Source organism: Drosophila miranda (genome assembly GCF_003369915.1).
Source record: "Drosophila miranda strain MSH22 chromosome Y unlocalized genomic scaffold, D.miranda_PacBio2.1 Contig_Y1_pilon, whole genome shotgun sequence".
Lineage (NCBI taxonomy): Eukaryota > Metazoa > Arthropoda > Insecta > Diptera > Drosophilidae > Drosophila > Drosophila miranda.
Genome location: NW_022881603.1, coordinates 30,222,153 through 30,236,254, shown reverse-complemented (window position 1 = coordinate 30,236,254; position 14,102 = coordinate 30,222,153). Strand labels below are relative to the sequence as shown.

At 47.2% G+C, this 14,102-nt stretch overlaps 4 protein-coding genes and 1 pseudogene across 8 annotated transcripts; 3 read left to right on the top strand and 2 right to left on the bottom strand.

Annotated features, from left to right (window-relative positions):
• The first annotated feature begins 11 nt into the window (after positions 1 to 11).
• Positions 12 to 3,415, top strand: LOC108158965 (tyrosine-protein kinase transmembrane receptor Ror2). The gene is made up of 4 exons (XM_017291800.2): positions 12 to 636; positions 704 to 983; positions 1,054 to 1,296; positions 1,356 to 3,415. The coding sequence occupies exons 1-4, from the start codon at positions 232 to 234 to the stop codon at positions 2,645 to 2,647; spliced, it is 2,220 nt and encodes a 739-aa protein (XP_017147289.2). The 5' UTR covers positions 12 to 231; the 3' UTR covers positions 2,648 to 3,415.
• Positions 3,416 to 3,749: 334 nt separating this feature from the next.
• LOC117185715 (apolipoprotein D-like) lies at positions 3,750 to 7,422 on the bottom strand. Of its 3 annotated transcripts, none has more exons than XM_033394557.1 (5): positions 6,761 to 7,422; positions 5,914 to 6,192; positions 4,363 to 4,517; positions 4,229 to 4,301; positions 3,750 to 4,162 (listed from the first exon to the last, which is right to left on the bottom strand). In XM_033394557.1, exons 2-5 carry the CDS (start codon positions 6,061 to 6,063, stop codon positions 3,893 to 3,895), a joined length of 648 nt encoding a protein of 215 aa, XP_033250448.1. In that variant the 5' UTR covers positions 6,064 to 6,192; positions 6,761 to 7,422; the 3' UTR covers positions 3,750 to 3,892. The 3 variants fall into 3 exon arrangements, with proteins under 3 accessions (XP_033250448.1, XP_033250450.1, XP_033250449.1); XM_033394559.1 differs by having other exon boundaries at positions 7,237 to 7,422; XM_033394558.1 differs by having other exon boundaries at positions 7,241 to 7,422.
• A 147-nt stretch (positions 7,423 to 7,569) lies between these two features.
• Positions 7,570 to 10,232, top strand: LOC117189440 (peptidyl-prolyl cis-trans isomerase FKBP8-like). Of its 3 annotated transcripts, none has more exons than XR_004473410.1 (8): positions 7,570 to 7,805; positions 7,923 to 8,423; positions 8,478 to 8,560; positions 8,624 to 8,765; positions 8,825 to 8,992; positions 9,060 to 9,290; positions 9,360 to 9,612; positions 9,694 to 10,232. XR_004473410.1 is itself a non-coding variant. In XM_033394555.1 (7 exons), the coding sequence occupies exons 2-7, from the start codon at positions 7,929 to 7,931 to the stop codon at positions 9,435 to 9,437; spliced, it is 1,197 nt and encodes a 398-aa protein (XP_033250446.1). In that variant the 5' UTR covers positions 7,570 to 7,805; positions 7,923 to 7,928; the 3' UTR covers positions 9,438 to 9,692. The 3 variants fall into 3 exon arrangements, 1 of the variants encoding a protein (XP_033250446.1); XR_004473409.1 differs by having other exon boundaries at positions 9,688 to 10,232; XM_033394555.1 differs by lacking the exon at positions 9,694 to 10,232 and having other exon boundaries at positions 9,360 to 9,692.
• LOC117189441 (lysosomal aspartic protease-like) lies at positions 10,134 to 11,490 on the top strand. The gene is made up of 2 exons (XM_033394556.1): positions 10,134 to 11,141; positions 11,203 to 11,490. The coding sequence occupies exons 1-2, from the start codon at positions 10,236 to 10,238 to the stop codon at positions 11,461 to 11,463; spliced, it is 1,167 nt and encodes a 388-aa protein (XP_033250447.1). The 5' UTR covers positions 10,134 to 10,235; the 3' UTR covers positions 11,464 to 11,490.
• A 19-nt stretch (positions 11,491 to 11,509) lies between these two features.
• On the bottom strand, positions 11,510 to 14,052 carry LOC117189439 (annotated as a pseudogene).
• Between the last annotated feature and the right edge of the window lie 50 nt (positions 14,053 to 14,102).

The following is a 14,102-nucleotide window of genomic DNA, read 5'->3' as shown; positions in this document are numbered from 1 at the left end:
GTATTCGGTGAAAAGGCGTCGTCGACGGGAGAATAACATTGCGAAAATAAACTGATTTCCCCGGGTTTCGTCACTCAAATTTTCCCAGAAAGTGGCTAAAGATTAGCAGGAGAGCCAGTGCATCCGCCTGGAGCTGTGTGAGATGAGTGAAATTGGTAATCCCAGTGACAATTTCGTTTAGAAAGTGTCCGCAAAACAAAGCTTCTGCCGTGCATATACAGAAACGCAGCCATGGCTGCCCGGTTGAGGGTGGGAGTGGGTGGCGTGGGGGGTGTGGGCTTGGGGCCAGCTTTGGGGATGAGGAAAATACCGAGTTTGTTGGTTTTTGTGGTTTCTTTGGGGCTGTGCGTGTTCTTATTTACCAGTGCAGTGCACGCCAACTCGATGAACGCCATCGAGCAGCCAGCCCGGCGCCACCACCAGCATCAGCGTCATCACGAGCACGACAGGGAGCGGGCTGAGGACAATGGCTACTGTGCTCCCTACAACGGAAAGGTGTGCAAGCAGTACATTGTCGGCCAGGTGTGGTACAGCCTGGACGACCCAACGGGTGGCTGGAAGAATGAGCAGACCACAACGGCGCTGTGGGACGAGCTGATTAGCGACCTCACCGGTCTGTGCCGCGAAGCGGCTGAGGTGAGCAGCCCACTGATCGCACCCTCTGTTGGTGTCTTATATATTCCTTTCGATCGATCCCCTCCAGAAAATGCTGTGCGCCTATGCGTTTCCCAACTGCCATGTGGAGGACGGACAAGCTGTGAGGGCTCCGCTCTGCTTCGAGGACTGCCAGGCCACCCATCTGCAGTTCTGCTACAACGATTGGGTGCTCATCGAGGAGAAGAAGGAGCGCAACATGTTCATCAAGAGTCGGGGCTCCTTCCGTCTGCCCAACTGCTCTGCTCTGCCGCACTACGACACCTCCATGCGGCGGCCGAACTGTTCGTACATAGGCCTCACGGAGATCAAGGAGTCGGAAGCTAGCTGTGAGTTGGTCCTACCCCCATCGCTGAGAGATCGCTCCTAAACTAATATGAAAATTTCTTGCATTGACAGACGATTGCCGAAATGGCAACGGCCGATTTTATCTAGGAACTATGAACGTGACCAAATCGGGAATTCCCTGCCAGCGCTGGGACACACAGCATCCACACAAGCACATCCAGCCACCCCTGGTGTTTCCACAGCTTCTGGAGGGCGAGAACTACTGCCGAAATGCGGGTGGAGAGGAGGAGCAGCCCTGGTGTTACACGGTGGACGAATCCGTGCGCTGGCAGCACTGCGACCTTCCCATATGCCGTGAGTCGAGCTGTTTCTTTCCTTCCAACAAGAGCTCATCTTTGTTTACTTCTTCCCAGCCGACTATGTGGATCCCAATGCCAACGACATGAACACGCCCATCAAGATGGAGAAGTTCTTCACCCCCTCAATGATTTTCCTGCTGGCGGGGGTCGGTTTCATTGGGATCGTGGCCCTCCATCTGATGATATTGCTGATATACAAGGTGTCCAAGCACAAGGACTACTCCCAGCCGCCGGGAGGAACTGGACCAGGATCTGGCACTGGCGGGGGTGATTGCAATGCCTCGATGAGGGCCGGTGAGGGCGGAGGCAACTTGGCGACCAGTCGAGAGACACTAGGAGGAGCAAATACCAACACACTGGCCAAGTGGGGCACCATCCGCAGCACGGCCACCATCCACAGCAACTGTGTCACCCTCACCACGGTGGCCATTCAGGATACCAAGAGCCAACAGAATGCTCGTCTGGAGAAGCTGGAGTATCCACGCGGCGATATTGTGTACGTGCGCTCCCTGGGACAGGGGGCCTTCGGTCGGGTGTTCCAGGCCAAGGCCCCGGGTCTGGTGCCCGGCCAGGACGATCTCCTGGTGGCCGTCAAGATGCTCAAGGACGATGCCAGCAATCAGATGCAAATGGATTTCGAGCGGGAAGCCTGCCTGCTGGCCGAATTTGAGCATCCGAACATCGTGAAGCTGCTGGGTGTGTGCGCCCTGGGCCGGCCCATGTGCCTGCTCTTCGAGTACATGGCACCAGGAGATCTCAGCGAGTTCCTGCGCGCCTGCTCACCCTTTGCCACCCACCAGGCCCAACCCCGTGACCGGCTGCAGCTGAACGAGAAGCACCTGCTGCAAATGGCCGCCGATATTGCATCGGGAATGCTCTACCTGGCGGAGCGGAAGTTCGTACACCGCGACCTGGCCACTCGCAACTGCCTGATCAACGAGCACATGACGGTGAAGATAGCCGACTTCGGACTATCGCACAAGATCTATCTGCAGGACTACTACAAGGGCGACGAGAACGACTTCATACCTATCCGCTGGATGCCGCTGGAGAGCATTCTGTACAACAAGTTCTCGCTGGAGTCGGATGTGTGGGCCTACGGCATCGTGCTCTGGGAGATCTTCTCCTTCGCCCTGCAGCCGTACTTTGGGCTCACCCACGAGGAGGTCATCAAGTACATCAAGGAGGGCAATGTTCTCGGCTGTCCGGACAACACGCCGCTCTCCGTCTACGCCCTGATGCGTCGCTGCTGGAACCGCAAGTCCAGCGAGCGACCGGGCTTTGCCGAGATCAACCACTGCATCCAGCACAGCATAGCAGAGAACGAGTGCAAGGCTATGCTCTAGAGCATGTGAAGGAATCTGGATGTAGATCAATCGAATCCGAGCAACAGCAATAACTCCGTCGCGTTTTACACGTTTGCAATGAATCCGTAATCCATAAATCGTAATCAGAATGCTCGTCCGTAGTCTTCCGGGGCAGGCAATACAACGATTATATACAAGAAACACCCTTTTATACACATATACCACTGATATATATAGTTGATATACTGATATCCCAGACAAGAGGGGCAGGCAGATTGTGCTTCTGTTAAGTTAAACAGTTGTGAACCCTGCAAGGTTCCATTCCATATCTCTAAGGAATTGATGTCTCTAATTTGGATGCTTCCACGCGCAGCCTTCCGTAATCTTGGTACTATTTTGTTATATTCATCAAAAGGCTCCTCTCTGACTGGGGTCTAGTCTCTACTCGACTTAATTTGCCACAACGAACGCATCATGCATGTCAGCCACTCGGATGGTAGCCGTACTCATATCCGTAGTCCTAAGTTTTCCATATAACCATATGTATGTTGATTGCATTTTAATGTGATTTTACTAGGATTACCAGAGTCCAAGCACTCCGCAAAAAAACTCAACTCAGTATGTATACAAAGTGCTGAATTGTGCAACAGGAACCACACACACACCAAAGACCATCAAAACAATAACGAATATGAAATATTTAGAGAACTGTCTACAGCCTAACTTTCTTGGGACATTTACATAATCAGAATTTGTAACTAAAATGTTGAATGAAATTTGTATAAATAAACCCCACTCATAATCGTACCCAGCTCCGCACTACTCCTCAGCATGTGTAGTAGCCGTAGTAGTCGTAGTACCATCCGCTGTAGGCCACCGGCAGGGGAATAGGTAAAGGCACAGGTATAATGCCTCCGTATCCATAGCCTCTAAAGCGTCCATATCCGCCGTAGCCATAGTATCCTCCACCTCTCCCGTATCGACCACGCCCTCCACCTCCGCGTCCACCGCCGTATCCACCGCCGTATCCACCGCCGCGTCCACCGCCGAATCCACCGCCGCGTCCGCCACCGAATCCACCGCCGTGTCCCCCACCATGTCCACCGCCGTGTCCACCTCCAGCTCCACAGCCGTGTCACGATGGATTTCACGACTACCGCCTTGCCTCCGATTCACACTCCTCGATATCACAGAGCCTAAATGATTAGGCATGAAATTCAATATTTTCCTTAACCAAATGAGAACCTAAATGTACAAATGGGGATGACCCATGGAGCTGTTTTTTCAGAGCACCTCGGGGCAGTTTTTGTTTTTGCTGATGATTAGTCTGTCCGGATCTAGCGAGATCTTGAGCACATCGTAGACTTTGGAGCGTATGTCGATTTTGAAGTCGCGATCACGCCCCAATATCCATATCTGATCGGAATGGCCCAGGGAGCCAATGCTGCCGCAGGACCAAAGGATGGCAAAGTTCTCATAGTCCGTATAGAGCACTTGGTACTTTTCAGAGCCGGGCAACAGACGGGCAATCACATTCGGGAATCGAGTGGTAAACTACCCAAGTAAGCATTAATGATAACAATGAAAGTGTTTAAGCAGCGAACGAAAGGGAAGTCTCACTTTGAAATCCATGATGGAGGATCTGCTGTTCTCGGGCGTAGCGTAGCCTATATTCACATTCGGATTTCCAGTTCTACAGGGGATAACACTAGCTAATAAAGCTGAATATCTATGATCGGTTTGGCTCTACTCACATACGATTGATGTTCTTGATGGCCACCCCTAGCTTGAAATTTTGGAACTTGGATTGCTCCCCCTTGTTGTACGGCTCAAACTGAAATGTGGTGCAGCCCGAAGCAATCTCTGGAAGGTAAAACGAACGTTCTACCTCATACCAATGGCCCAGAACCTGAAATTAAGCAAATAAGTTTTTTATTGTTTCAGCATTATCTAAGATATGTTAAAACGTTGTACGTCTTTTCTTTTAAGGCAAACTTTCAACATCTATGGGTGTATAATGGATGCAGGTAACAAAGAAATGTTTACTCAAGGTACTCATTCATTCATTTATTAAATAACTATGAGTAGTATAGAATTATCGTTCGGATAACACCAGAACTAATTAGATCGCAGCTGAGTGGTTCCGAAAGTTGGGCCCTTTCTTGTGCTGGCACGCGCTTTACCTGCGTTTCTCTCGCGTTAACTGGGTTACTACTACAACAAGTCACCCCCCTTCTTCCGCGGTAGCATTCATCATTTAGCAAAAATATGCGTAAAACATAAACATTTTTGTGTTGGAACTGGTTTTAATGGCTGACGATTAAAAAAGAAGAGTAGCGGCGGCACCGTCATCAGACATTTGGCCTCTTGCAGTTCAAAGTCACACGAAGAAGCAGTCGAGACGGCTTTATGATGCATCTGTGGATGACGAGGCGAGGTCTTTGCCCCTGGGTCAGCAGTTCAGAGCTGGGTGAATGGGGGGCGGTCGCTAATGATGTCAAATGATGTTTTATTTACGCCCGTCCAGAGCTCAATTGGATGATTATGTGGTGACGGAGCGAGCTCTCGCCTAGCAAATTATGAGAGATTATCGTTTATGCAAATCAAGGCTCAATCAATTTAATTCGTGCTGCTAAATTGATTGTACCCCAACAGCAGAAGTGGCACTATTGGCACTGGTGGTCCCCGTCCCCGTCTGGTCCCCTCCTAATGGGGTTCTGCAATTAGTTCACTTTGTTGTCCTTGGCATGCCTATGAATGCCGTTTTTATTGGAAGCTGTGGATTTACTTCCTTTTATTATTTTTTCCAAAAAACACAAGTAAGTGGCTTGTTTACCATCGGACAGACGGACAGGCCAGGCCGGGCCATCATGGTAAAACTGGTTTTCATTTTTACATTGGGGATGGATCGGATTTGATGGCCTTAAATTGGTTCAAGTTCATCTTTATGCACAATCCATAAAATGAAGAAAGGTCTTCGGCCGCCTTGTGCTAATTAATTGAAAAGGCGACAGGTTTAAATTTGTTTTTGTATCCCCCTCTCTTCGCCGAATAATGCGCTGTAAGGACAGTGGTAGTACAAATTAAAGGAATTGGAAAGGGTTTGATCTTAGGTAATAACTATGATGGGGTGGCATATTTAATTCACTAATTGGACAATGACCTACATCAGAAAGTGGTCTCAACGAAATCATTTACAGAATATATATTATATATATTTATCATTCATGGAATGCATAGTTCTCCAACCGACTGTTTTATTGAGATTATTCAGATTTTAGAGATCCGCACGATGTTGAACTTACACGACTCATATTGAACTTTGGCATCGATGGATAGTTCGGGCAACGTCCAAATCCATAGGCATTTGTCTCCGCCACAAAGGTCAGTAGGAACACACTTGAGACCATCACCATTCCAAATGGCGAAATATGGCGAAACGTTTGCTTGCCCATGATTGCTTGATTGTATTTCTTTTCGTTTCTTTTCTTTTCCAATTTGATTTCACTTTGAATGCTCTTTGAATGTGATCTGGCACTTTACACGCGAGAATTGGCACAGATCCGATGAATAAATGCCTCTAACTAAACCGAATAGAATTCAGAAACGAGTATTTCTGTTATTAAGGTAATTGATGTGATTCACTTGGCTATGCACAAAGTGATTTCCGTTTTGGGTGTCACTGAGCCTGTGGGCTTGGTGGCATGGGGGCTTGGGGGAGGAACAGGTTTACTTGGCCAACGAACTATGGATTTACATTTCCTCAAAGTACTCGTATTGGGTTTGCCCATTAATATTCCGCAAGGGAAATAATAATGCGATAATAAAAACGTGCTGCTTCTGTTGCCGACGCTGCTGCTGCTGCTGCTGCTGGTCTTCCAGTGGAGGAGCCGGCTGGAGGAGGAGCCACTCGACTCTGTGGCTCTGGACATGGATGACTGGCGAATGCAGTCGGCAAAGAGTGAAAATAACAGCCGAAACTAGGTTGACCAGCGGCGTTACGTAAAGAAAAGCCCGAGCATCGCCAAGTCAAGCGAGCCCAGCCCCAAGTCCCCGAGTGCCCGATCCGGTTCCGATCCCAGTCCCAGCCCCCATGCGAAATACAGGTGGAACAGGTTGGACGACGGATTTCGCACACAGCTCACAACTCACCCGAACGAACCGTAGGAAAATGATTGCGCATTCGCGAATGAATAAAAGCGAAAATGGCTAATCAAGGAAGCGCAGGGAAACTTGATGCCGCCAATTGTGTCATGAAGTTAATCGAGTGCATTGCTCGAATTATGCTCGAATGCAGCGGGATTATCAAGTTCAAGATAAGCCCCATTAGCTGACAGAAGGAAGTAATCCATAACATTATTGCAGCCACTGTGTTTGCCATTACCACATTGGGGAAATATGATACTATTTGATCGGACAAATAGCGACAGGCAGGCCGCAGTCGCCCCTCTGGGCCCAATAGGAAAGTGTTAATTTCACAGTCAACACAGAAATACGCTTAAACGAATCGCACAAATGGTAAACAATAGTGGCTGTCGTTGTTCAGTTGCAAAATATTGTTACTGCCCGAAGTCTGATTTCACTTTGTCTACAAGCACTCGTATGCCAGTATCTTTATCCATACATACGCACTCATGGGTGTGTATCTGTAAAATGCACTCGTTGTACCGCCTTTTAAATGCTGTCTCTTTGTTTACATCGTTATACGTATGTGGCATGCGTACGCGTTATTTTCATTTGTAGTTTTATCTCGATATCACGAACCGCGCTGAAGCCGTGGACCGACCGAACCGTTGAAAGCTCATGAACGGTGAACGGAAATTTAAATTGAACTTGATTCTCCGCACTCTGGTTACACTCGAACAGATCTATCGATGTTCTGGTATCGATAGTAGGCGGAGAATATGTGCGTATATTTATTCAGATGCCACTCAGTTTATTTTGTTAATATTCTCTTGCTAGCCAGTTAAGAATTTGTTTGAATCTCAGTGAAAGTGGAGAAAGTTTAAATTTGTGCCAACATATAATATTTATCCGATATTTGACTGTGCAGATATCTACTTTGCCCATCTCTAGCTAGCAGTGAAATGCAGTGAAATTGTAAACTTTTTTTCGTTTTGCTGTAATGTGAATTTTTTCCAATTTATTTTCGAATATTTTATTTAAAAACACAAAAATTAAGAGAGCACATATTAGCGTAAGTTGCCGGTCAGGTGCAAGTGACCGTGGACGTCCGCCAAGTCATACGTTAACCACGCTTTTCCCAGTGCCCTTTGTTCCATGTTCCAATATTTAACACACTTTCGTCTTCTAGGAAAATATGGACACGGAGAAATCTAGCAGCAGCTCCTTCGAGGATCTGACGAATGCCGAAGACACGAAGGATTTACGTAAGGCCACAGCCGAGGCAGCCTTTGAAGCCACTGAAGAAACATCAGCAACAACGACTCTTGTCGGCGATACGGATAAGGGAGAAGAGGCCGAGAGTGAAAGTGAATGTGATATATTGGGCAACAAGCAGCTGATAAAGCGCATCATCAAGAAGGCACCGGAAGATGCCAAAACTCCCAGTCGCGGTGAACTGGTCACCATAAGTTTTAACGGCAAACTCGAGGATGGCAAAGTGGTAGAGGAGGAAAAGAACTTTCAGTGTCATGTTGGCGACTATGAGGTGGTCCAGGGCTTGGATATGATACTGCCCATGCTTAAAGTTGGTGAAGTCGCCGAAGTGGTTGTGGATCCCAGATTTGGCTACGGGACGCTTGGGCTAAAAAAAGACAACGACGGGGACTTCATCGTCCCACCTAATGCACTTGTAAGTGTGAAGCTAGCCAAATCATGAAAATTTAGCTTCATGTCTACCTTACAGCTTACTTATGAAATAGAGCTGCTGGATAGCAAATACGAAGAGTTTGCCGATCTGAAGACCTTTGAAGTGATCCGCAAATATGGGTTTGTTAAAGCACAGCTCCCTGTCCATAGCACATGATCACAAGAAACTCTTTCCCTTTCCAGAACCCGAAAGAAAGAGCGTGCCAACTACTTTTTCAAGCGGTTGGAATATAATACTGCCATTCACTTGTACAGACGAGCTCTCGACTATTTGGACACACGTGATGGGGATCCGGAATCTGAATTTGACAAAGAAGATTTGCAAGTGAGTGAAACGAATAGTGACGTGTCCTATAGTGAACTCTAAAGGATCCCTTTGACTAGCTCTCCAACAGTGAAACGCAGGCCATTCTGGATGATCGTTTGATTGTCTATAACAATCTGGCCATGACTCAGATCAAAATTTCGGCCTTCGACGCAGCCCTCAAGTCTGTGGAGAATGTCTTGCGATGTCAGCCGAATAACCCAAAGGCCTTGTATCGCAAGGGAAGAGTAAGTACAATAGTTTATATTCCTGTTCTTAGTGTGTGACCAAATATTTTGGTGTAATCCCCTCCAGATACTGGAAGGCAAGAACGACACGCAGGGTGCTATTAAGTTGTTCCAAAAGGTGGCTACTCTCGAGCCTGAAAATCGCGGAGTTCAACAAGATCTGGCCAGGCTTTTCATCAAGGCGCGTCGCGATCAACACAACGAAAAAGAAATGTATCAGAAGATGTTGGGCCAGGCCAAGAAAATGGAACAAAAGACTGCTGCCCGACAAAAGCAACCCCTCGTGGAAAATTCCAAGGTTCTTAAATCACAAAAATAGAATTAACACAACTGCCTTTAACCACTCTATTTTTTTGTGTGCTTGCAGCTGAAACTTCTGGGCTATCTAATGGGTTCTATATTGATTGGCGTCGCTGGCGTTGCCATTTATCGTTACAAGTACTAAGGACAAGACTTGCACTCGATATCCACTGTGTAATTTGGGCAAATGAAATGCATTTTGAAAACTATACGCAGAACAGTCAAAATTATGAACGTTGAAATGCCGTAATTGCTTACTTCTAAACAAATGGCTCTTGTTGTACAACTTACACTATGCACACTTTATGCATTTGTCAAAGGTATGGTTTTGGATAATATACATATGTATAATGTTAATGCTTAGTTCTAATCAATTACATTCTTTTTTAATCAAGTACCAGGATTGCAACTATTCGTTCTAGTCTGTCTTGTGCTTTGTGGTTTCTTTCGGTAAGAATGGATATTCTGTGCATAGTAGAGCATGGCTTTAGGTTAGTGAGAGTCTGAAGCTCAAGGTTCCAGTATATTGAAAGATATCCTTACAATTACTCTCTCAGTCGAAGTACCTTAGATTTTGTATTTCCGATTAACGCATTTAAATTGAACGCCGGGTTATCGAACCCAAAAATGAGCAACATTGCTGGTATATTTATGCTACTTGTAAGGGTATTTTTCATTCATTTTGCGGTATATTAGAGAACATTCCCTCCATTTTGTGCTATATTAAAGTATATTTCATCCAATTTCTGGCATATAATGGAATATTTATGCTATTTTGTAGTATATTTTAACCACACGACTTAGGTAAAATGTAGCACATTTTCGATGCTGAATCATTGCCCCGCAATATTTAATTAACTGCACAAAACGGTTGTTTTTGCAGTGTCAGTGGAGGTGTGCAGCTTTAAAAATCAATTTTATATTTCAATACGTAGCAGCCGAAATGCAGAAGGTTCTACTGCTGCTGGTCGCTTGCCTGGCATTGGCTGTGCCCGATTCCAACTCACGTTTACTGCGAGTGCCGCTAAATAGATTCCAGTCAGCCCGCAGACATTTTGCCGATGTGGGCACAGAACTGCAGCAATTGCGCATTAGATATGGAAGAGGCGATGTACCAGAGCCCCTCTCCAACTACATGGATGCCCAATATTACGGACCAATATCGATCGGCTCCCCTCCGCAAAGCTTCAGGGTGGTCTTCGACACCGGCTCTTCGAATCTATGGGTGCCGTCGAAGAAGTGTCATCTGACCAACATTGCCTGTCTGATGCATAACAAGTATGATGCCAGCAAGTCGTCGACCTACGCCAAGAACGGAACCACATTTGCCATCCAGTACGGATCGGGCAGTCTTTCCGGCTACCTTTCTACCGACACACTCTCGATGGGTGGCCTGGACATCAAGGGTCAGACATTTGCTGAGGCACTGAGCGAGCCCGGTCTGGTGTTTGTCGCTGCCAAGTTCGACGGTATTCTCGGACTCGGTTACAGCTCGATCTCTGTGGATGGGGTCGAGCCACCATTCTACGCCATGTACGAACAGGGCCTGATCTCGTCACCCGTGTTTTCCTTCTACCTGAATCGCGATCCAGCTAGCCCTGAAGGTGGTGAAATCATTTTCGGAGGCTCCGATCCCAAGCACTACACCGGAGACTTCACCTACTTGCCTGTCACCCGCAAGGCGTACTGGCAAATCAAAATGGACTCGGCCGCCCTTGGCGATCTGGAGCTGTGCAAAGGTGGCTGCCAAGTAATTGCCGACACTGGCACCTCTCTTATTGCCGCTCCAATGACTGAGGCGACCTCGATCAATCAGAAAATAGGTGGCACCCCCATTATTGGAGGACAGGTGAGCTTTCAGCATGCAGTGCCCAAGGGAAGTACTGATCTCTGTCTGTATCTGATTCTAGTATATCGTTTCCTGCGACCTGATCCCCAAAATGCCGGTCATCAAGTTCGTGCTGGGTGGTAAGACCTTTGAGCTGGAGGGCAAGGACTATATTCTCCGTGTGGCCCAAATGGGCAAAACAATTTGTCTGTCTGGTTTCATGGGCATTGACATCCCCCCACCAAATGGCCCGCTCTGGATTCTGGGTGATGTCTTCATTGGCAAATACTACACCGAGTTCGACATGGGCAATGACCGTGTGGGCTTCGCAGATGCTAAGTGAACAATTAAATACATTATACTCGAACACTAAAGTGTACTTTAAGCTCCCACAATTGGGACTTTACTTTCTTCGATTGAACTCCTGAAATAAAAATTAACTTATTTCTTTGTTTGCCTCGCTCCGAAGTTGTTATTGTCCCAACGGGCTATCAGCTTTCTGCAAAATTATCAACACTTTTTTTTTTGCTTTCGTTGGAATTTGATAACGTTTGAGCTGTACGTTTGAGTATGTACGATTTTTCTTTGTTTGTTAACATTGCACAGACTTATCTAGCAACACGATTCGCTGTTCTTTACACTCTATTAAACCTGTATAATATGTATTTAATACTTAAACACTATATACATGATGAGCAACACGGTGCGCTGCTTGTTTACACTCAATTAATATGCATGAATGTGTATGTGCGTATATTATATATTTGTACATATGTAATGAAATATATAATGGCATATAGAAAGCTTAGACGCAACCGCCGATAACATATTGCTGGGAATCAACCAAGCCGACTGTGCAGACTGAGTCATCTTCAATATTAATCACTATAATCGCCCAGGATTAGAGTGCATGATAAACAGAAATTACTTGAAGAATGGTGGTGGCTGTGACACTATTGAAGTTGTATTTTATACAAGACTATACAATACCAAGATGTTTTATGGCGGGGTATTTCATGACGCCCCGTAGACTAAGGGCGCGCGCCGTTTCAATTTGTCTCTAAACGCGACCCGCTCCTGTAACCGGGTCTGAAAACAAGTGACGCGTGTGTGCTCTTCGGATTAATCTTTACCGTGACCGTTTAATACTAGGCAAAGACACTAAAGTAGTAGATGCAGGGTAGCGTGCTTCTGGGACTTGAACTTCTTATTTCGACTTGATATTGGTCGCCAGATCGTCATCGGACGTCGCTGTGGCCGTTGGGGCCGCCACTTCGTCACTGGAGGGGACGGACACAATTTCGGGTTGGATCTCAACGGTCTTGGCCGTGCTCAGGCTTGGCTCACGCTCCTCATCGGACTCCGACGACTCTCGAATTAGCTGGAGATGGGTGATTAGCTTGCTATCTTGCACCTTGTACATATCACAGGTTTGTTCACATAGCGGTTGAACACGTCCGGCTTGTCGGCATACAAATGGTGGCCGGCGCCAGTTACGATCTTGATGTCCACCATGTTGCTGCCCCGCTGAGACTTGATCTTCTCGCCCGAGGAGGAGTCGATCCAGGAGCGGGACTCGTATATGAATGTGATGGGTATATCGCTGCGCACATCCTTTATTCGGTTGATCATCGGGTGCTTGGCCCAGCCGAAGGACTGCATCATGGTGTGGAAGGCCGACTCGCCGCTGCGATGTTGGGCGTTGCACTGATGTATGTACTGGGGCAACAGGTTGATGTCCTCCTCTATTGTGGTCTGGAACTTGCGCATTATGTCCGGTCGCGTCTTCTGCACCACCCACTGGCCAAAGGGTCCAGCTGCCCGCAGGGCCCACAGCGGATTTAGCGGAGTCAGCACTCTGGCTATGGCCCTAACCCACAGGGGAATCTGTTTGGTGTTGTTGGTGTCTGTGGGGTTCTCGGGGAATCCCCATGGGTCAGCCAGCACCAGATGCTTGACGCGCTCTTGATAGCTTAAAGCGTAGCTGGAGGCTATGAAGCCACCCATCGAGTGTCCCAGCAGGATCATGTCGTTGATGTTCATCTCTCGCCGCCACTCCTCCACAGATTTGACGAACAGTTTCTCACACACAAGGGTATCCTTGGCGAAGGTGGGGCGAGAGCTGCGGCCAAAGCCGAGGATGTCCATGGCATAGACGGGTCGTCCCTTGGCAAAGGCATCTAGGTTCATCACCCATAGGGCTATGCCAGCCCCCAAGCCATGCAACAGGACCAGCGGCACCTCCTTGGACTGTGTGTTCATGCTTAGTGTCCAGATCTTGTCGGCATCTCCCACAGCCGGACCGATGTCGACGAAAAATCCACGATAGGGCAGCTTCAAGTACGAAAGAATCTTCTTTTCCACGGTACGCAACATGATCGGTGAGCTAGATGTCCAGTTAAATATCCATTTCCATAGCCAGAAACTGTTGTTTTTCGGATCCTAAAAGAGAAACGAAAATCATATTAAAATGTTGGCTAATCTAAGTGCACTTTATCTACATTAATGTAAATGTTATGCTAACTGAGAGCTGGCCCCCTGTCTAGTCCATCCCCAGCGGTATACCGAATTACTTAACCCACGAGACACGAGTCTATTGCGCAGTTGGACAGAAATCGACACCCAAGCTCATGGATTTTCCTGTTCTGTTTGGCTTCCGCTTCGCTGCTCCTTACCTCTAGATCCATTCCCGAGTTAAATCTCTGGGCGACTGTGGGCAGCGGCAGTGCAGCATTTTTGGCGATGTTGGCATCGTTTGCCAATGTCAGCGGTTCGCTCATTATGCTCTTAGTTTAGATTTTCGTTACTCTTAAGTTGCGTCAGCGTGGGGGAAATTGTACAAATTTAGAAAGGGGCCAACAAAGCAAACCGCACAACTACTGAAAATTAATGTTTCTCCTCCACCATATGCGTCTTCTGTGTATGCTTCCGCCTAGAGCTCAGAAATTTAAATGTATTGTTGAGACGAAAGTAAAATCTAAT

Bases quoted from the DNA above. Each gene is read 5' to 3' on its own strand.
- LOC117185715 (XM_033394557.1), bottom strand. From the start codon at position 6,063: ATGGGCAAGCAAACGTTTCGCCATATTTCGCCATTTGGAATGGTGATG. The intron at 4,518-5,913 runs GTAAGTTCAACA...GCTTAATTTCAG, and splicing joins CAAAGTTCAATATGAGTCGT to GTTCTGGGCCATTGGTATGA. The intron at 4,302-4,362 runs GTGAGTAGAGCC...TATCCCCTGTAG, and splicing joins ATCAAGAACATCAATCGTAT to AACTGGAAATCCGAATGTGA.
- LOC108158965 (XM_017291800.2), top strand. From the start codon at position 232: ATGGCTGCCCGGTTGAGGGTGGGAGTGGGTGGCGTGGGGGGTGTGGGC. The intron at 637-703 runs GTGAGCAGCCCA...GATCCCCTCCAG, and splicing joins TGTGCCGCGAAGCGGCTGAG to AAAATGCTGTGCGCCTATGC. The intron at 984-1,053 runs GTGAGTTGGTCC...TTGCATTGACAG, and splicing joins CAAGGAGTCGGAAGCTAGCT to ACGATTGCCGAAATGGCAAC.
- LOC117189441 (XM_033394556.1), top strand. From the start codon at position 10,236: ATGCAGAAGGTTCTACTGCTGCTGGTCGCTTGCCTGGCATTGGCTGTG. The intron at 11,142-11,202 runs GTGAGCTTTCAG...ATCTGATTCTAG, and splicing joins CCCCCATTATTGGAGGACAG to TATATCGTTTCCTGCGACCT.
- LOC117189440 (XM_033394555.1), top strand. From the start codon at position 7,929: ATGGACACGGAGAAATCTAGCAGCAGCTCCTTCGAGGATCTGACGAAT. The intron at 8,424-8,477 runs GTAAGTGTGAAG...TCTACCTTACAG, and splicing joins TCGTCCCACCTAATGCACTT to CTTACTTATGAAATAGAGCT. The intron at 8,993-9,059 runs GTAAGTACAATA...AATCCCCTCCAG, and splicing joins CCTTGTATCGCAAGGGAAGA to ATACTGGAAGGCAAGAACGA.